This window comes from Poromitra crassiceps (genome assembly GCF_964638095.1).
Source record: "Poromitra crassiceps genome assembly, chromosome: 16".
In the NCBI taxonomy this organism is placed as follows: domain Eukaryota; kingdom Metazoa; phylum Chordata; class Actinopteri; order Beryciformes; family Melamphaidae; genus Poromitra; species Poromitra crassiceps.
The window spans coordinates 18,349,979-18,371,827 of NC_139645.1; the positions used below are offsets into that span (position 1 = coordinate 18,349,979).

The window sequence follows — 21,849 nt, forward strand, 5'->3', positions numbered from 1 at the left end:
GTGAGAGCAGAAGTAGCTGAAGGGTTTGATGTATAATATATGTATGTAGTGTGTGAACTGTCACAGTTTTAAAATGTGTGAATTTAGTAAAAAGTGCAGCCTATACAGTCAGCTAGAATGAATTGTGACATCACGCACTCTAGGCCGGCTCCATAGGATCCCATTATAAAGGTTGAAAAAAGTATAAAACGTAAACTGTGATTGACATAGAACATTTTAAAAGTAACAAAAGGTGTCAAACAAAGTATTTAGAGACATTCCTAATTCAGACAGCTGGGGTGTCCAGATGATGACCCTGCCTGATCCCTATAGAGATTTGGATTATGTGGATTAATACCTCAAATGCTTTGTTTGGGGGGAATTTAGCAGCAGCCTGCTGGCTCTGCCTGGGATGCCTGCATCGTTCTAACAAGATATTAAAATGGTCCTGATCAATGTTACCATAACATACCATAACATACCATAACATACCATACCATGATGACATGCCATGACATGCCATGCCATGCCATGCCATGCCATACCATAAATACCTTGCCATACCATGACATACCATGCCATACCATGACATGCCATGCCATGCCATAACATACCATACCATGACATGCCATTCCATGCCATACCATGACATACCATGCCATACCATACCATGACATGACATGCCATACCATACATACCATGACATGCCATACCATGCCATACCATACCATGACATGCCATGCCATACCATACATACCATGACATGCCATACCATGCCATGCCATACCATACCATACATACCATGCCATGCCATAGCAGACCATATTTTACCATACCAAACCGTACCAGTGTTTGATTTTTGTTTAGTTTTTTTGAAAGATGAGGTCAGTCTGGAGAGAGAACTAACATTTTGTTCTGTAAACCCACAATGCTCCCAGTCTTTCATAGAGGACTCTGCCTTGCTCTGTTTGGCTGTTTCTCCGCAGCATTCAGATGTGGTTCATACAGTGTTTCATGTGAGAAGAAGAACAGGGAAGCAGCTATTTTTACCTTCTATGTCTGGCTCCATTCAGTAGTTTGTTGTGTTTTTCTTCTTTGTGTGATCACCGGCCAATCACAGACGAGGTGACGTCTCCTCCAGATGTCTCCAGCAGCTCCAGAAGTTTGATATGAGAACGTCTTTCAGGAAGTAAAAACATCTGTGGTACTTTGGTGTCGGTCCCTCAGAATCACAGCGAGAGGGCTTCTTTCTAGAGCCGCCATTTTTGCGCCGAGAGACGTTCAACAATCACACAGGGAGAAATCCATCGTAGAAGAAGAGAGAAGAGCAGTTTCTCCACCACAGGAGCAGGAGAGAGACCAGCATGTACTGCAGCAGAGAGACAGGCTGGATTTGAGTTTCTTCTTGACTGGAAAAACTCCTTGTACCCCGTAGCTATACTATAACTATAGTCCTTGTACCCCGTAGTTATACAATAACTACAGTCCTTGTACCCCGTAGTTATACTACACTCCTTGTACCCCGTAGTTAAACTATAACTACACTCCTTGTACCCCGTAGTTAAACTATAACTACAGTCCTTGTACCCCGTAGTTATACTACACTCCTTGTACCCTTGTACCCCGTAGTTAAACTATAACTACACTCCTTGTTTCCCCCGAAGTTATACTATAACTACACTTCTTGTACCCCGTAGTAATACTATAACTACACTCCTTGTACCCCGTAGTTGTACTATAACTACACTCATTGTACCCCGTAGTTGTACTATAACTACACTCATTGTACCCCGTAGTTATACTATAACTACACTCCTTGTACCCCGTAGTTATACTATAAGTATCTTGTTGCCCTGTAGTTACAGTACAGTCTAAATTCACTCCTTGTACCCCGTAGTTACACTATAAGTACAGTGTGGTACCCCGTAATTAGCCTATAAGTGCAGAATTTGTCCCCTGCTTTAGAATACAGCCCGCAACCCCGTAGTTACCCTGTAAGTACAGTGTGGTACCCCGTAGTTATACTATAAGTACAGATCTTGTTACCCTCTAGTTAAAGTCTAAATTCACTCCTTGTACCCCGTAGTTATACTATAACTACATGCTTATTTGCGGGCTGTATTCTAAAGCGTTACCGTTAGTACAGTAGTAGTTATCTATCTCCACAGTAGTTAGTAGTGTAGTAGTAGTTATATCTCTCCACAGTAGTTAGTAGTGTAGTAGTAGTTCTCTATCTCCACAGTAGTTAGTAGTGTAGTAGTAGGTCTCTCTCTCCACAGTAGTTAGTAGGGCTGTGGCGATTCACTTATCTCCCGATTCGATACTATCACGATTCTTGGGTGCCGATTCGATTTATATTGCGATTCTTAAGTATTGCGATTCTACGATTATTGCGATTCGATATTACGATTTATTGCGATTTTTGTTTATTTTTTTCTTTTCTTTTTTCAGTTTGTTTGCTTTTTTACACTAGATTAGAACATGGGAAAAGTTGAATCATACACTAGAGACTGTATATTATATATCATGAGTAGGGCTGGGCGATATAGTTAAAAACAGGGGCGGACTGGGATCATAATTCAGGCCGGGCATTAGATACCAAGCAGGCCAGGCCGATATGGGCCAACGCGCGTGAAATTTGGGCCGTTTGAAGCCAGATTTGGGCCGTTTGAAGTCCAATTTTACAATGAGATGCACCCACTTTAACCCTGAAGTGTAATTATTACTTCAGACTAACTAATAAAGTAATAAAACCACTAGTAAACCTGTAGGCGGCGCCTAGCCTGCTGTTCAGTGAGTGGCCTGACTGCAAGCACCCAAATTTTTTTTTTTTTTTGTTTTTTTTTAATTTGCGATTATCGATTCTGGAATAAAAGATTGATCCAAAAAATCGTGACATTAAAAATCGCGATACTTAGGTGAATCGATTTTTTCCCCCCACCCCTAGTAGTTAGTAGTGTAGTAGTAGTTCTTTCTCTCCACAGTAGTTAGTAGTGTAGTAGTAGTTATTTCTCTCCACAGTAGTTAGTAGTGTAGTAGTAGTTCTCTCTCTCCACAGTAGTTAGTAGTATAGTAGTAGGTCTCTCTCTCCACAGTAGTTAGTAGTGTAGTAGTAGTTCTCTCTCTCCACAGTAGTTAGTAGTGTAGTAGTAGTTCTCTCTCTCCACAGTAGTTAGTAGTATAGTAGTAGGTCTCTCTCTCCACAGTAGTTAGTAGTGTAGTAGTAGTTCTCTCTCTCCACAGTAGTTAGTAGTATAGTAGTAGGTCTCTCTCTCCACAGTAGTTAGTAGTATAGTAGTAGGTCTCTCTCTCCACAGTAGTTAGTAGTATAGTAGTAGGTCTCTCTCTCCACAGTAGTTAGTAGTGTAGTAGTAGTTCTCTCTCTCCACAGTAGTTAGTAGTGTAGTAGTAGTTCTCTCTCTCCACAGTAGTTAGTAGTATAGTAGTAGGTCTCTCTCTCCACAGTAGTTAGTAGTGTAGTAGTAGTTCTCTCTCTCCACAGTGGTTAGTAGTGTAGTAGTAGTTATCTCTCTCCACAGTAGTTAGTAGTATAGTAGTAGGTCTCTCTCTCCACAGTGGTTAGTAGTGTAGTAGTAGTTCTCTCTCTCCACAGTAGTTAGTAGTGGAGTAGTAGGTCTCTCTCTCCACAGTAGTTAGTAGTGTAGTAGTAGTTATATCTCTCCACAGTAGTTAGTAGTGTAGTAGTAGTTATCTTTCTCCACAGTAGTTAGTAGTGTAGTAGTAGTTATATATCTCCACAGTAGTTAGTAGTGTAGTAGTAGTTATCTCTCTCCACAGTAGTTAGTAGTGTAGTAGTAGTTCTCTCTCTCCACAGTAGTTAGTAGTGTAGTAGTAGTTATATATCTCAACAGTAGTTAGTAGTGTAGTAGTAGGTATCTCTCCACACAGTACAGTACACAGTACACAGTAGTTACAGTAGTAGTCAAATGCCGATGATGCCGATATGGCACATTTCTTTCAACCTAATTTCGTAGAACATCAAGTGTCTCCTGTAGTGGAATTAACACATTATTATTATGCCTACACTTATATTGTGATGGACACTGACAGATACAGATACAGACAAAGCTTTTCAAAATGTACACATTCACTGGGCAAAATAAGAAAGCTAACTTAGGTCACGTAAACATAACATTTTCTTCAGCCGATACTGACGACATGCCGATATGATCGTGCATCTCTAGACCTCTCTCCGTGTGTGTGTGTGTGTGTGTGTGTGTGTGTGTGTGTGTGTGTGTGGAGGGGGTGGGGGGGATGGGTGTGTGTGATATAATATTGGAACAGTAGCAGGTTGCTAGTTCCCAGGAGGCTTGTATGACTGAAGCAGACAGGGCAGCTCTCTCATGTTACTCGTCTCTCCCTCTCCGGGCCGATCTGCCCACTCGCTCTGACAGAAGCACCGTGTGGGATCATCATCATAATAACCAGCCGGGCCACGCCCACGTGAAGATGATTCAACACCGCGGTCACGTCTGTCCTCCAGCACCAGGACATTTGTGTGGTAGCCTGCCTGCAAAAAACCTTCACATGGGGAAAATATGACATTTTCATTTTTTTGATATTTTTATTTTTTCATTTTATGAATGAGAAACTCATTCTTTAAAGAATGCAAAGAAACTATATAACGTTTTGAATCACTGAGATAGCTCTTTCAGATCAAAAGTTATGAGTAATTGAATCTGTTTAATGTGTCTAAAAGTAAAACGTGAGAAAAATGGCTTTAAACAGATTTTACCGTTTCATTTCCCATCCAACATTTTCGTCTAGTTTTTATTCGTTGATGAAAATGTCAAGAGATGTCCTCATAGTTTTTGTCATCACAACTCTGTTTTTATTTAGTGATAATTTTGTTTCTATTTTGTTAACATCTAGTTTTCGTCAGTGAAAAGTATACGAGTTCGAGTAAAGTGATTAATATGAAATAGAGGTAGACCGATTAATTGGCCGGGCGATTATTGGCGTTTTGAGATAATCGCCATCGGCCGATGCCTGGCCAATTAAAAAGTATCTGCATTTCTGCTCTTAACTGGCACTGGGACTAAACACAAAGAGATACTGCTAGTGCTACTGTGTAAAAAAAATATTTTTTATTTTTTATCCAAGTATTTACAAATGTCCATTCTCTCAGAAACAAGGAGATGCTGTTATCTGCTGATAAATGTTGCACTAAAACAAAAAAAAAATCATGATTTTTTTTTTACTGTTTTTTATTACCTGTGGACATTTTAGTTGATACCTTTTTTAAGAAGTGCACTGCAGACAGAGTGAAGATATACTTAAGCAAACAGAGATCATGCAGACAATAACAGTCTTAAATAAATGTTAATTTATATTTTATTTTATTTTATCAGATGCAAAAAAACAACAACATATCGGCATTATACATCAGCCATTGACTCCAACAAATCACATAGTGAATGAAGACACTTGTCAGTATGGTGATAGGCCAAAAATCTATGATTTCCTTCTATCAATTTCTTCAGTGAGAAATGTGCCAGGCAAAGAAACAAAAGGACTGAAAAATGTTTCAACCTCGTTACAAAACACTCCCTCAGTGTGGCTTCTCTTGGAGAAAATGACTTCAAATATTGATTAACAAACACAAGGTTTATGCGAACATTTTGGCAAAGACTTTCTTCTCGTTCTCCTTCTCCTCCTTCACTCTCAGCTGGACTCTCTTCATCTCGTTGCCGATTGCTTTGTCGTCTGGAGTTATCTCCTGCGCTTTCTTCAGATCAACCATGGCTTTGTTGTACTCCTTTAAGCCCAGCCAGGCCTGGGCTCTCCGGAAGAGGGCCTTAGGGTTGGCCTGGTTCAACTCCAGGGCCTTGTCGCAGCTGTCCAGGGCATCTTGCCAGAGCTGCACCTTCAGCTTGCATGCGGCCGTGTTGAGAATGCAGCTGACAGCGATGGGCTCCAACCTCTGCTGGGTCTCCTCCTCCTCCAGCTGCTCTCCGCTCATCTCCAGGTACCTGAGGGCTTTGGAGTATTTCTTGACCGCAGACGGCCAGTCTTGATTCTTAAAGAAGTTGTTCCCAATATTCTTCACCTCCTCGGCAACGGACAGCACTTTGTCGATGTCTGTGAAGTCGATGTCTGAGTCCTCAGGGAAGTCTAGGTGGGCATCCCCTGAGCCGTCGTTTGGTACCACGCCCCATTCATCTCCGTCCTTCAGCTCACCACACTCTGTTATGACACACGGCTTAACGGGGACGTCTTCTTTGGTATCGACCTCCTCCAGCATTTTCACCAGCCCCATTCCTTTCAGCACCTGTCCGAAGACCACGTGCTTCCCGTCTAAATGCGGCGTGGGGACGGTCGTGATGAAGAACTGGGAGCCGTTGGTGCCTGGCCCGGCATTGGCCATGCTTAGCAGACCCATTTTGTCATGCTTGTAGTGGAAGTTTTCATCCTCAAACTTGTCCCCATAGATGCTCTCGCCTCCGGTGCCGTTATGGTTGGAGAAATCTCCACCTTGGATCATGAACTTCTTGATGATTCTGTGGAATGGGCATCCTTTGAAGTGCAGCGCTTTCCCAGTGGACTTGCCCGTCCCTTTCTCTCCAGTGCAGAGTGCCCGGAAGTTCTCAGCAGTTTTGGGAGTAACGTCGGCAAACAGCTCCAGAACTAACCGGCCAGCTCGTTCTCCGCCGATGTCTACATCAAAGAAGACACGGGAGGTTCCAGGGTTTGAAGGCCTCTTGGACGGTGTTGCGTGAGACATTTTAGAGAAGAAGACGATTTGAAGGCTAGCTAAATCCAGAGTACTAGTGTCAGTCCTACATATAGCCTCTGCAGAGAAGCAATTGTGACATCACTGATGATGTCACAATGTCTGTAAATCCAGAGTGCTAGTGTCAGTCCTACTTATACGCCTTTGCCGAGAAGGAATTATGACATCACTGATGATGTAAAAATGACTATGACATCATCATGTTGTCATAAATGCATCAGTGATGTCACTCGAGCAACTATGTCATCAGTGATGATGTCACCATTGTTGTCACTCAAGCAATTACAATCTTACTACTAGGGCGGCATTTTTGCTACTATAATTAGATTAGATTAGATTTCACTTTTAAGTCAGAAATGTGTCTTGTGTCCCAAGACACTGTTCCTCATGAATACAAAAAACACATTAAACAAACGACAGTACAACAAAAGTGCTACAACATGTATGACATCAGATGTTATAAGAATACATACATTTTACAAGAATGGGAAAAACAAGGGTGGCAGTGCCTCAGAGTATCATCCCTACATATAACCCAGTGCCTCAGAGTATCATCTCTACATAGAACCCAGTGCCTCAGAGTATAGTCCCTACATAGAACCCAGTGCCTCAGAGTATCATCCCTACATAGAACCCAGTGCCTCAGAGTATAGTCCCTACATAGAACCCAGTGCCTCAGAGTATCATCCCTACATAGAAACCCAGTGCCTCAGAGTATCGTCCCTACATAGAACCCAGGGCCTCAGAGTATAGTCCCTACATAGAACCCAGTGCCTCAGAGTATCATCCCTACATAGAACCCAGTGCCTCAGAGTATCATCCCTACATAGAACCCAGTGCCTCAGAGTATAGTCCCTACATAGAACCCAGTGCCTCAGAGTATCGTCCCTACATAGAACCCAGTGCCTCAGAGTATCGTCCCTACATAGAACCCAGTGCCTCAGAGTATCGTCTCTACCTAGAAATCCAGACTGATTTAGCAGTTTGACAGACTGGGGAACAAAAGAGTTTCTCAGTCTGTTCAGACGAGCCTGTGGGACTCTAATATATCTTCTGTTGGTTGATAGGGTGACAAAATTATAGGAGGATCTGTCAAATTTGTGTAATATTCTGAGGGGCAGCAATGTGCCGCAAGGCATCGAGTCTGCCGGAAAGCCATTAGAAGAAGAAGAAGGCGGATATGTCCTGTCCTGTTGACACTTTTAAAGCGCCTTGAGATAACTCTTGTTATGATTTGACGCGCTATATAAATATAAAATTGATTGATTGATTGATTCATTGAAAATTGATTTAAAGATCCTGTCCTCATGTCATGTAGCCACAGCTTCTGTAAAGCCTGTCTGCAGAGCTGGTTGGACACAGAGACACATGACTGTCCACTTTGCAGGGAAATATCTTCACAGGGTGAAGAACCACTTTGGAACTTGGCGTTGGAGAACCTGATGTAGGCAGGCTGGAGAGAGATCAGAGAGCTCCAGCAGGATCTGAGCCTCTGCAGTTTGCATTGTGAGAAACTCAAACTCTTCTGTCTGGACCATCAGCATCCAGTGTGTTCTCTCGTCTGTGGAGATTCAGAAACACACCGACCACAGAATCCTGTCTTGTTTTATGTCAGCTAAAAGCAGTGTTTCCGTTATCGGGTAATAGCTGGACTTTTACCATTAAAATGAATCAAATTCTGACCAATTCAAATCAAACTTTCACCAAGAAATGGAGAAAAAAAAGTGAAATTGTCTCCCTCTAAAGAGTAAACACAATTTGAATTGTAATAGGCTCAAATTAAATGTCCACCCATCTCCTTTTAAACAGCCTAAGTGAATATTGATATGATGTGTATGTTATAATATAGCCTATCGTATGCCATGAACCAGCAACTGTTACAGTTACAGTTACGATGTATCCATCCTCTGATTGAATGTGCGGCGCTCCTTGGTCAGAGCTCTTACTCTCAACAGGTGGACAGGCTCACCTGCATACCGACATGAGGAGAGAGATAAGACATGAATAGGCTGTTATTGTTAGTTACCTGTAGCCTTCATCGGAGAACTGAAAGCACTTGCCAGGCAGTGATGTGAGCATTATAACCACCGTTTATTTGAATGTTTTTGATGACTCCCCTTTCACTAAGACCACGACACGATCAAATTTAAATGATGTATTGATGGATAGGAGGTGGAGGGATGAATGAAATAATGAATGAATGAATGATAGGGTTCGAGGGTAATGGGATGTAAGGATGATCGAGGGGGGTCTTGTTCCCAAAATTAAGTTATAATAAATCATATTTCATTTTTCTCATTTGTCATCTCTAAAATAAGATTATGATTATTATGATTATTAGTTATTATGATGATTATTACTATGAGTAGTATTACAGTATTATACTTGCTGTTGAAGTTTGTTTCGTGGCTAAGGAACTGAACAGTGTGCTCATAGACAACACTGCATTACATCGACTCTGTGGCTTCAGAAGATTTATTCAGCTGAGAAAGACTGAGCCAGGAAGTGTGTGAGAGTGTGTGTGTGTGTGTGTGTGTGTGTGTATGTGTGTGTGTGTGTGTGAGACAGAGAGAGAGAGAATGGCAGCAGAGTGAACTGACTGAAGCAAAGCCAACATCCTTTATCTAAGATGCTCTCTGCTGCCTGCTGGGAGAACAGCTGTGTGTGTGTGTGTGTGTGTGTGTGTGTGTGTGTGTGTGTGTGTGTGTGTGTGTGTGTGTGTGTGTGTGTGTGTGTGTGTGTGTGTGTGTGTGTGTGTGTGTGTGTGTGTGTGTGTGTGTGTGTGTGTGTGTGTGTGTGTGTGTGTGTGTGTGTGTGTGTGTGTGTGCGAGAGAGAGAGAGAGAGATGGACTGGTGAAGTCATCATGTGGTGGAGGAAGTACCTGAAAGCCACACTTGAGTAAAATACAAATATCTTCTTAGCAGACTTTGGTAGAAGTCAACGTATCGTACATATCAAAAGTATACACGTCGGTATTGAAAGTAAAGTACAAGTAAATGTTATTAATAAAAAAGCAAGCGAAGAATATGTCTGGGTTGAGTGGAAATCTTCTTCGTTATGGTGGATTACCGCCACCAACTGGACTGGAGTGTTGATTGTGATTAATCCACTGTTACCCTGCCTACATTCTGTAAAACCCGATCGGTTCCTCAAAGTCCCAGTCCACTCTCTCGTCCTTATTTTGTTCTCATGTATTCTCTCTCTCTCTCTCTCTCTCTCTCTCTCTCACACTCTCTCCCTCTGTCTCTCTCTCTCTCTCCCCCTCTGTCTCTCTCTCTTTCTCTCTCTCTCTCCCCCTCTGGCTCTCTCTCTCTCTCTCTCTCTCTCTCTCTCTCTATCCTCAGATATTGACATGAAGAAAGACATTGCAACTCTAATAGCAGAGGAACGTGCTGACATCATCTTGAAGTATGCTGCGGTGAGTGAGGTTCCAACACACACTCTCACACACACACACACACACACATGCACGCACGCACGCACGCAAGCACACACACACACACACACACACACACACACACACACACACACACACACACACACACACACACACCGCAATGTATCCCACATCTGCACCACATCACTCCAATCTGTATCCAATCTGGTTTCTGTTGTGTTCAAATAGCATCATGTTATGATGAAATAGTGATATTGAGTTACCCTGATACACATTCTGTTGTGTACGCTTCAAAAAGAAAAAAGCACATATTAAATAAATTCTGCAACAAAATGAGATCTGAAACCAATTAAGGAATGTCATTTTAAAACGAGTTAAATTCATTTTATTGTACTTTATATTACCATGCACTTCAATGTACTGTAATGAACATCAATTTGATTACTTAACATGTAACATGTGTTCATATCGCCCAGCTCTAGCAAAAACCGTAAAACCCAATAAATAAGACGCATCAGTAATAACTAAGCCGCAGTCAAAAAGTTTCCTAGAGCTATTCATTTATAAACACGTTTATCCAACCGTTAATATAGAACCTCCTTGCTGTCAACTAACGCTAACTTAGTGACAGCCTAGGTTACAGCAGCGCTAATAACGTTAGGAATGGCGTTGGCTTTGTCTATTACCGTTTCTGTTGGGTTAGGATCTATTAGAGCAGAGGTTCTCAAATGTTTTTCAGCCAAGGAGGAGCCCTTATAAGATAGAAAATATACCGGGGACCCCCTCATTCTGATTTGTGATTTTGGGCTCAGCTTGTTTCCATGGTAACCTGCTTGACATTTAAATTGATAGGTTTGTCAGATTAGAATGTAATCCATGAACCATTTTAGATTTAAAGCATAACATATCTTTCTTGAACTATGAAGCATTTTCTTTTGTTTTGTTTTCCCTGAAAACTTTTTGCGGACCCCCTGGCAAAGTGCCATGGACCCCTGGGGGTCCCCGGACCCCCATTTGAGAACCACTGTATTAGGACATAGCGATGGATGGCCTGCGTTAACGCAGGGCTGTCTCCTCCGGGTTTGTTTGTCCTCCTCTCTGCTGTCTGCAGACATGAAGGGAAAGTAGGATGAGAGAGATGTTTGGAGAGAAACCTCCAGCCAGCTCCTCACAGCCTCGTCTGTTCACCTCATGTTACCACAGCTAACAGTCAACAGGTGTGCGCTCCAGTGGTGGAAGAAGTACTGAACGTCTGCACTCAAGTAGAAGTACTGTTAAATTACTGAAATATTTACTCAACTACAAGTAAAAGTGCTGGTGTTTACATCAGTGCAGGGTCAGACTGTGAGTTCTCTCCATGGCTGCTGAGGCTGTTTCAAAAATGACATCCCATAATTTCTGTTTGACAACCACTGCGTGTCTCTTAGCATCAGCAGCAGACAAGAAGCACAACTTTGCCGTTGTCCGTCTCCATTAGTCTTTTTCTCCAACATTACTCCCAACTCCTGCGCTGTTCTGGTCAGTGTGGTCACCTCTGTCATCCCTATTTCATGGTTTTCATTGGTCCGTTGATCAGTTGATGAGCAACGGACTGAACGTTGATCAGATGAAACTGAACGTTGATCAGATGATCAGATGAAAGGTTTGGATGTTTTGGATTTACGTTAATTCAAATTGTACTCGGTAGCGAATTATGATTTTAAAAGTAGCAAAGTAGATTACATAGCGCAATCCATACTTACGTAAGAGTAAATTTACAGACCTGAAAAAATTACTCTTAAAAAGTACAAGTAGCCCAAAAAATGACTTAATTACAGTAACGTGAGTAATTGTAATTAGTTACTTCCACCACTGGTGTGCTCTAGGCGCTAGAGCACATCAGGGGTTAGGGTTAGGGTTGCGCCCCCTAGAGTCTAGGGGGCGCAGTGTCGGCTACAGTGTCTCACCAACTCCGTAATAACTCAGGGCAGACAGACACACACTGCAGGGGCAAGCAGTACACACACACACACACACACACACACACACACATGCGCTGCTTTGCGAGCGTTATGGACATAGTGCTATAGGGGCTCGGGTGGTTAAGATCCGTTTGCGCGGCTGCACGCTCACAAGGGACAATCGTGTTCATACTCCATGTACACCCCATGCGGGTAATGTCTGGACATCTTCAGGAGTTCACTGCATGTCTGAAAAGGGCTTTACTTGCTCCTCCAGCTCCTCCTCCTCATCTCCTGACTTTTAGAAACGGTAAAAGACAAAAGTGGTGACGCTAACGGTGGCTAGCTTTCTAGTAGCGCTGCTATTTAAGCTAGTTGACATCGCTATGTCAACAATGCAATATAGCACGCTGACTGTAATGACACTGACAGAAGGGTATGTGAAAATGTCTAACCTCTCCCTGCATTTTCTACTCAGATAGGTCGCAGCACTATAAGACACACTCCACTGTTTAGATGGGATTTCTTTGAATTAAAAGGTAAAGGTAAAGTCCCACTGTTTGTCACACACCTGAGTGTGCGAAATTTGTTCTCCGCATTTGACCCATCCCCTGGGGGAGCGGTGAGGCGCTCGGGAATCATATGGTGATCTAACCCCCCAATAGACTACATGCACAACTTCTTTACTTCCTGAAATTAGTACAGCTTCTTTATTTCCTGTCCTACACTATTGGATGAACTGATTAATCAGGTGTGCCTGAAGCACACCTGTGTGTGTGTGTGTGGGTGTGTGTGTGTGTGTGTGTGCGCGTGCGCGTGTGCGTACGTGTGTGCGTGCGTGTGTGTGCGTGTGTGTGTGATGTATCTGCCATGCAGGAGGAGCAGGTCACATGTGGTTAGACAGCCCAGCAGACACGCCCAGCAGCACCCAGGGGAGACACAACATGTGATGTCACATGTGTGTTTTGGTTTGTGTGCAGTGCAGCGCTGCATGTGTGTGTGTGTGTGTGTGTGTGCACGCACGCATTTGTGTGTGTGTGTGTGTGTGTGTGTGTGTAATGTGTATGCGCGTGTGTGGTGTGTTTTGGGTTGTGGGTGCAGTGCAGTGCTGTATGTGTGTCTGTGTGTGTGTATGCGCGTGCATGCACGTGTGTGACTGTGTGTGTGTGTGTGGGGGGGGGGGGGGTGTTTGGGCTTGTGTGCAGTGCACCGCTGCATGTGTAGAGGTGTTGCTAGAGTGTGTGTGTGTGTGTGTGTGTGTTTTGCCACAGTGCAGTAACACGTTTGTGCCTGTAGTAGTAGTAGTAGCAGTAACAAATACAGTACCCCCCCAACATTTGCACAAGTTTCACCATGTCCCAAATGCATAATTCCCTTATGATTTGTGACATTGTGACATCATGTGCGTGACATACAGACAAACAGTCCCTCCAGCATCATGTGCGTGACATACAGACAAACAGTCCCTCCAGGAAATTGTTATTTTGTGTCAATAATGAAGGCAAATTCAATCAATCTACGCAATATTTACGGGGGCAATTTCTCAAAATCCCCACGATTTCTCTGCAAAAAAAATGGAAAACAGGTTCCTCAACTTGCAATTTTTGCCAGATTTTACCGGGGGAAAAAATCACATAAACCTTTGCAAATTACATTGCAATTTTTGAGAAAAGCCGCTCCAAAATCAAACGTTTTTGATCGCACCAATCACAAAAACAATCCGCAAAATCCTGGAAGGACTGATTAAACAAACATGGTAGCGCCCCCCTTAGGCCAATCAGTGTGACTTTGAAACAGGTGGAACAGTGAAACGATGCATCATTCCCTAAAGTTTTGTCAAAATGTGATTGTGCCGTCCGATCCGGAGTCCATCCCCTGATTTCATTGTGGGGGTGACAGCTACAGCAAACACCATTTAAAAACCAAAAAATGGCAGAATAAAAATGAAAAACAAATTTTGAAATTGAAAAGAAGAGAAAAAAGATTAGGCCTACGTCATGCGATACTGTAAACTACAGTGATAGCCAGGGGGTTAAATTTAGCTCAGAGAGACCAGCAGCTGACCTCACCTCTCTGCTCTCTCCCTCGCTGTCTGTGCTGCTCTCTCTCTCTCCCTCACTGTCTGTGCTCCTCTCACTCTCTCCCTCACTGTCTGTGCTGCTCTCTCTCCCTCTGTCTGTGGAGAGAGACCAGAACCAGTAAAGACTGTTTGACCTGCAAACATTTGATTTTGTCACGTTCAGACTGAAGCGTATCTTTGGAATGACTTCACAAATGAATTTGTGTGATGAGGCACAATTTCAAATTGAATGTGATTATTATTTGAATGTACCTTTTAGCCATCATTTCAAATGTGGTCTTCCATCCAGGGACTGAGGAAAAGAGTGTAACGAGATAGGTTTCTCGTTATAACGAGATAAGTTGGTATGTCATAATAACGAGAAAAGATGTCATTATAACGTGAAAATATCTTGTTATAACAAGAAAAAGATCTTGAGAAAGGTTTGTCGTAATATATAGAGCTTATACTGTATAATGAGAGAAATTTCTCGTTATAACGAGATACTGAACATATTTTATTTTCCCACTGTGGCAGCTCTACGCTGCCGTAGTTTGACCAAGTAAAAGTCTTGACAATGATTTTACGAAACGTCTATGGAAAAATGAATATGGAATGAAATCTCATCTCTTATGTCCCAAGCTGAAGAGGGCGTGACTTTGGCACTCTATGAGCACATGAGACTCAAATGTATTTCAGAAAAGTCACATAAAAACCTGTCGGCCTTCATCAGAAATTCTGCACTTCAGATAGTCTATGCCAGAGGTTCTCAAATGTTTTTCAGCCAAGGACCCCTTACAAGATAGAAAATATACCGGGGACCCGCTCATTCTGATTTGTGATTTGGGCTAAGCTTAGTTGTTTCCACGGTAACGTGCTTGACTTTTAAATTGATAGGTTTGTTAGATTAGAATGTAATCCATGAACCATTTTAGATTTAAAGCATACAATATTTCCGTTGAACTATGAAGCTTTTGCAAAAAAAAGAAAACGTTTTTATTTTGATTTTCCTGAAAACTTTTCACGGACCCCCTGGCAAAGTGCCACGGACCCCCATTTGAGAACCACTGGTCTATGCTGTAATATCTTTCTCTACCCCCTCCCTCTCTTTCCCTCTCTCTCTCTCTCTCTCTCTCTCTCTCTCTCTGCTGCTCCAAACAGCCTCAGTAGGGAAAGTATTTTTAGCCGGCTCACTTTCATAAAGCTGACATCATGATGGAGCCTGGAGGGGGAGGGGGCGAGTCGGCGGGCAGACAGGCAGCCGGCCACAGAGCGCAGAGCGGCCGGGTGGCTGCTGCAGGATTAGCCCCGCCCCCGCGTCTGCATGTCAACATTTTTCTGAATGGATTTTCCATTATACAAAAAACACTATTGCCTAATTTTGTGCTGACTGATGCAGATTCTGTGTGTGTGTGTGTGTGTGTGTGTGTGTGTGTGTATGTGTGTGTGTGTGTAGACTGTGTGTAGATTTTGCATGGAGTTCAGTTGACTTCTTTAAAGATGATTGTGTGTGTGTGTGTGTGTGTGTGTGAACCTCTGCGCACGCTAACATCACACTGGTTGGCTGTACGCTTCAGTGCTCTTACAGTTTGTGTGACTCTGTGTGTGTGTGTGTGTGTGTGTGTGTGTGTGTGTGTGTGCGTGCGTGCATGCGTGCGTGCACGCCACCCGCAGGGCCGGCAGGGGGGCGTGGAGATCGACCCCTGGGAAGATGGCGACTACAGCGTGTACAGAGTCACCGACCGCTTCGGCTTCATGCAGTGAGTCCTGTGCACTGTGTGTTTCTGCCGCCTGCCAGGCGGGGGCGCTGCTTGACTCCCTGACTTTGTATCTGATTGTTTTTGTCTTTTTTCCTCAGCGAGGACGAGCTGCCGCCCCCGACCGCACAGGAGGAGAAGGTGAGGCGTCCTCCGGTCAGCTACATGTATGGATTCCTCCATGCCGAGGAGGAAGTGGTGTTTGTATACAAACGCTGGCGTTTGTATACTGATGTTGTGATATCGGCGCGCCATCGTTATTATCAGACAATAAAGGCTTTAAAATGAAATATCGGCATCTGCCCGAAACGAACATTTCTGCCGATATGACAGGTAGAGAAAATGAAATAATACCCAGTTTCCCTCCCCCCTGACACATAGAGACACTGCGGAGCACGTCATCATTCAGAAACCACGCCCAAAACGGGGGAAAACACAAACTTCGTTCTATGTCGCGTGCATGGTCGGGTGTTGCACACGAAGATCATATATACGGAAGATGAACACTCCAACTTACTTCGTTGACAGCAAGATCCACATTTTTCTTCTTGCCAATTCTCAACTGACTTCCTTGTTTTGCTCGGGAGTAAAGAAAAACTTTAACTGGCGATTTTTTACATTTGATGTCGAAGTGAATGGAGTGCTTTCCCCCATGATGGGCGTGGCCTATTTCATGCAGTGTCTCTATAGCCTTAATCTGGCTTCCCATCCTGCAGACACGGGCCAACTGTGCCTGTACGGAGGCCCGACCAAGCCGGAGGCAACACGGGGGCTCGAACCTGCAACCCTCGTGTTGGTAGGCAGGGAATCGCCCAAAGCGGCGAAATTTGATGCCCTGTGAATGAGAGCGGCCTGGGATTACAGATCGTAAGGCAGGGAGGAGTGTGTGTGTGTGTGTGTGTGTGTGTGTGTGTGTGTGTGTGTGTGTGTGTGTGTGTGTGTGTGTGTGTGTGTGTGTGTGTGTGTGTGTGTGTGTGTGTGTGTGTGTTGATGTGTTTCTGAACGGTACGGTGCTCCTGTCTCCCTCACAGCTGAAGCAGCTGGAGATCGAGCGAACGGAGAAATGGCTGAAGATGGTGAAGAAATGGGATAAATACAAGAACAGCGACAGGGTGAGCACGAGCTGGCGCATTCCACGCCTGGCTGGGTCACATGACCAGACCTGGCTGGGTCACATGACCAGACCTGGCTGGGTCACATGACCAGACCTGGCGGGGTCACATGACCTAGCAAATACTTTTTTGTTTATTTTAAGCTTACTTTAGTGCCAGAGAGATTTAGACAATCACAGAATAGTATGTGAAAGTGGGCACCGTGGTGGATGTGGTTTTGTAAGCAGGAAGTCACAGAGTCCATCACCAGCAAAATGATTATTGTTCAACTTCACCATTATTTCATTTACAAGAAATTACCACAATTAGAGAACATAGAAGAATGACTGATGTGATCCTAGTTCTCTCTAAATGCAATATAAATGCAATACAGACAGTTTTTCGTTGATTTGTTGATTGACGCCTAGACGACAGCTAGTCTTCCTGGGGTCCATGGAATTCTGGACAAAATCATAAGAAAATCATAAAAATAATAGAAATAACAATATTCACAGATTTGGGTCTGAGAGACAAAATCTTATCAAATGGGGTGGTCCGTCACTTTAATTGACTAAATTAGGGTCCTTGCATGCAGTGTAGGGAATTTAAAATCTATATATTTTGGGGGCAACTTTTGCCCCCAGTCTAAAAACTGGGGGCATTTACAAAATTTTGGGGGCACTTAAAAAAATTGTAATTAGTGCATAAAGTTGTGAACAACAGCACTGTTTGTGTGAGTGTGTTCTTCATCGTCTTCTGGCAACCAACTTGCAGGTGCTGAGTGTGTGTTAGAGATGGAAATTAAATGAATTGAATGAAAATGAAATTATCAAAATATCGGGGGCAATTTTTGCCCCTGGATCATGGTTTTTAGGGGCATTCTGAGAGTTTTGGGGGGCATTTTTGCCCTTGTCCCTTGGCTAAATTCCTACACTGGGTCCTTGATATTGGACCGGTGTGTCTCGTCTGTCCTCCTGTGTGTGCGCTGTGTCAGATGGTGAAGCGGGTGTATAAGGGCATCCCCCTGCAGCTGAGGGGCGTGGCCTGGGCCCTGATGCTGGATGTGGACAAGACCAAGAAGGAGAACCAGGGCAAATATGAGGTGCACACTCACACACAAACTCACACGCACACACAAACACACACACACACACATGGATGGGCACGCACGGACAGATGCACGCACGGGTCGGACATGCACAAAACTGCACTGCGTACTTCAACACTTACACCTTAATCTTGTGAGGCAGCTGGATTCACGAGATCACGGTCGCTCGATGTGTGTTGCACACACAGATCATCCACATGCTATCAACCCTCTGAGGAAAGCAAGGCAGTAACTGAGAGCACAGATCAGCATCTGTAAGGCGACCACACACTCAGGCTGGAGTCATGCTCCCCTGCATCTGGAATGGATCTGACTGCCATCCTGCCAGATGGTTGGCAGAGCCTTCGATCCCACTTTATAACTCACACATAGTTATCCTCTGCCCTCACAACACGCAGCACGAGGAGGAAAGCAAACACTTTAAAGCCGTGTTTCCCAAACTTTCAGTTGAAAAAAATTACAAAGCATCGCGAGACAATAAGGCCAATTCACAATAATATATAAATCGTGAGAAATGCAAATTTGTGCATAATCGTTCCTGACCATTTGTATCGCCATTTCTGCATCGCCTTATACAGTATCTTGAATAGGTAAACCAGACACTTCAAAGAGATATACATTTGATAAATCATAACTTCGTGCACGTGTTACTGAAAACATTTACACATGTTAAATATATATAAATGAGACAAATTGAGTGTATTTAGGCGGAATTAACAGGCTCTCATTTTGTCTCTCTCATCAGTAAAATTATATACACATTTTAAATAAAAGACTATGGAAAAAGCAAATTTATTTCAGCAAATTTATTTGGCGACCCAAATAAAATCTCCTGCGACCCACCTGTGGGTTCCGACCCAGTCTTTGGGAAACACTGCTTTAAAGGATACGTCCTGCCGGTGAAACGCCTCACTGTCTGGTGAAACTCCTCACCGTCAGGTGGAACTCCTCACTGTCAGGTGAAAAGAAGCGGCTAGCGACTGCACATGCATCGGATTCGGAGGAAGCATGCGCTAGTCTACAACTCCGCCTAGATCGGCAGAGGGGGTGGAGCAACGATCGGGACAGCAGGGGCAGTTGCCCAAGTTCATTTGGGGAGAAAAACGCGCGCGCGCGCGCGCACACACACACACACACACACACACACACACACACACACACACACACGCGCAACATACTGCATCGCCCAGATTAATTAATCACCAATGCTATAATTAATAGCCTACTAATAATATTAGTCTATAATTATTTCCCCCCTTTGAGTAGCCTACATTCATCTCTGTCAGCTCTCATCTCCCTCTCTCTCCAAACCCCCCATCTCGCCTATGTCACTCACTCGCCCTCGCTCTCAGTGATAGAGGAAGTAATGTCCCTGTTGCCCCGTTGCAAACACCTTTCTATTTTTCAGTCAATCAAACAACCCCAATTGCATCCAATCACAGATGTTTTTAACAGGTATATGATGCGATGGTTGTTGTGAGATGTCCAAATTACACATGGAGAGAATTACAGCATGCATCGTGCAAACTGTATTAAAGCGAATGCGAGACAGGAATCTGATTGGTTTGATTGATGTAACGCCCAGGCATTGCCAGGCCACACCTGTGAATCATTTTTGACTTAAACACACCCATTTGGAGCTTTGTGCCGAGTGTGCGCCGCGCGCAAAGGTATTTAGCGCGGCAGGGAGAATACGACTGCGCTTGAGCACACCCCAATCTTGCGGTGCGCTCGGCGCTAAACACGCACAAGCGCTAAATTACCGCTTTTACGATGATAGGGCACACTATATTTTGAAGGTAATGTAATAGAATACTGTAAATTTTTTGGGGGTATTTGGAATAAAAAAACATCCCCCTGTAACTGTTTCTGTGTTTTCCTCTCAGAAAATGAAAGAGCAAGCCAGACTGTACTCGTCTGAGATCAAGCAGATTGACCTGGACATCAACAGAACCTTCAGAAACCACATCATGTTCATGGACCGCTTCGGAGTCAAGTGAGTCTGCCTCAAACGCCCCCGCGCTCCTCCATCTGCTGCCTGGCAAACTGTCACTTTCATTAGCTTTAGCATGTTCAAAACACTTTACTGTCCCCAACAGTGTCAGTTCGGCCACAGTGTTTGATATGAACCCTGTGGTGTTAAAGGGATAGTTCACTTTTTTTTTAAAGTCTAGGCCTATTTGCTAATTACAGTACCAATGATGATGTTGAGTGGTTCTTTCTCAGCATAATCCATGCTGTTGCTCATAGTAGCTCTGGAAAGTCGCCCCAAAACGAATGCAAGGTCAATGAGGTCACGCTCCTGTATGTACAAGCTGACTGAGGCTCACTAAAATGTCATCCACAGTCACACAAAGTACATTTCAGTGAGCCTCAGTCAGCGTGTACATACAGGAGCGTGGCCTTGAATTAGTTTTTGCCCAACTGTCCAGAGCTAATATGAGGAACAGGATGGATTGGGCTGAGAAAGAACTCTACCAATCAACATCATAATTTGTAAGTAGCAAATAGGGCTAGACTTGAAAAAATTCAAACTATCCCTTTAACAAGTTGTTTTACTTGGCTCGCCATAACCGGTCTGTAACAAACAACCTTTTGGACGTAATTCAACTTTTTCAAATTCGTGATACAGGGGCTTGCGCAGGCACATTGATCGCTCATGTTCATAAGATTATGCACAAACATATTTGTGATAGATATCATATGAACCGTTTGTTCGAACCTTTTCATGTGATAGCGTTGCATACTTTGTCATTTAGCATAATTCATTATTCCACGTTGTAGAGCTGGTCAGGTTAGATTGATGAGGCTTAAAGTGCTGGTTAAAAATACAAACTGTCCCACGAGCATTGCAGGGAATCTGATTTTGCAACCTCAGTGTGAACTGGGGCGGGTAGTGGGGGGGGGTTGGAACCTGATCCACTAACAGTGTGATGTCAATGACAGTCTAATGGAGTGCAGGCTTGTTCGGGAGACGCAGTGGAAAGTCTGGAGCAGAAAACACTCAGAACCACTCTGCAGAACCACTCTGATATCTCACAGCTCAGTATGCAGAACCACTCTGATATCTAACAGCTCAGCATGCAGAACCACTCTGATATCTAACAGCTCAGCCTGCAGAACCACTCTGATATCTCACAGCTCAGCCTGCAGAACCACTCTGATATCTCACAGCTCAGCCTGTAGAACCACTCTGATATCTAACAGCTCAGCCTGCAGAACCACTCTGATATCTAACAGCTCAGCCTGCAGAACCACTCTGATATCTAACAGCTCAGCCTGCAGAACCACTCTGATATCTAACAGCTCAGCCTGCAGAACCACTCTGATATCTAACAGCTCAGCCTGCAGAACCACTCTGATATCTAACAGCTCAGCCTGCAGAACCACTCTGATATCTAACAGCTCAGCCTGCAGAACCACTCTGATATCTCACAGCTCAGCCTGTAGAACCACTCTGATATCTCACAGCTCAGCCTGTAGAACCACTCTGATATCTCACAGCTCAGCCTGCAGAACCACTCTGATATCAGCTCAGTCTGCAGAACCACTCTGATATCTCACAGCTCAGCTTGTAGAACCACTCTGATATCTCACAGATCAGCCTGCAGAACCACTCTGATATCTAACAGCTCAGCCTGTAGAACCACTCTGATATCTAACAGCTCAGCCTGTAGAACCACTCTGATATCTCACAGCTCAGCCTGTAGAACCACTCTGATATCTAACAGCTCAGCCTGTAGAACCACTCTGATATCTCACA

The 21,849-nt window shown here is 43.8% G+C and overlaps 1 protein-coding gene and 1 pseudogene across 2 annotated transcripts in view; one reads left to right on the forward strand and one right to left on the reverse strand.

The window, feature by feature from the left end:
- LOC310790982 (USP6 N-terminal-like protein) overlaps window positions 1-21,849 on the forward strand; it is a 32,433-nt gene that overhangs the window by 2,812 nt on the left and 7,772 nt on the right. Inside the window, exons 2-7 of the mRNA XM_083652704.1 lie at window positions 10,079-10,152; window positions 15,805-15,890; window positions 15,989-16,028; window positions 16,919-16,999; window positions 17,973-18,080; window positions 19,973-20,082. Coding sequence (XP_083508830.1) covers window positions 10,087-10,152; window positions 15,805-15,890; window positions 15,989-16,028; window positions 16,919-16,999; window positions 17,973-18,080; window positions 19,973-20,082 — 491 coding nt within the window. The 5' untranslated portion in view covers window positions 10,079-10,086. The remainder of the gene's footprint in view (window positions 1-10,078; window positions 10,153-15,804; window positions 15,891-15,988; window positions 16,029-16,918; window positions 17,000-17,972; window positions 18,081-19,972; window positions 20,083-21,849) is intronic.
- LOC310790867 (peptidyl-prolyl cis-trans isomerase D pseudogene) lies at window positions 5,609-6,724 on the reverse strand (annotated as a pseudogene). Its single transcript has one exon. The product of its transcript is annotated as a peptidyl-prolyl cis-trans isomerase D pseudogene (transcript).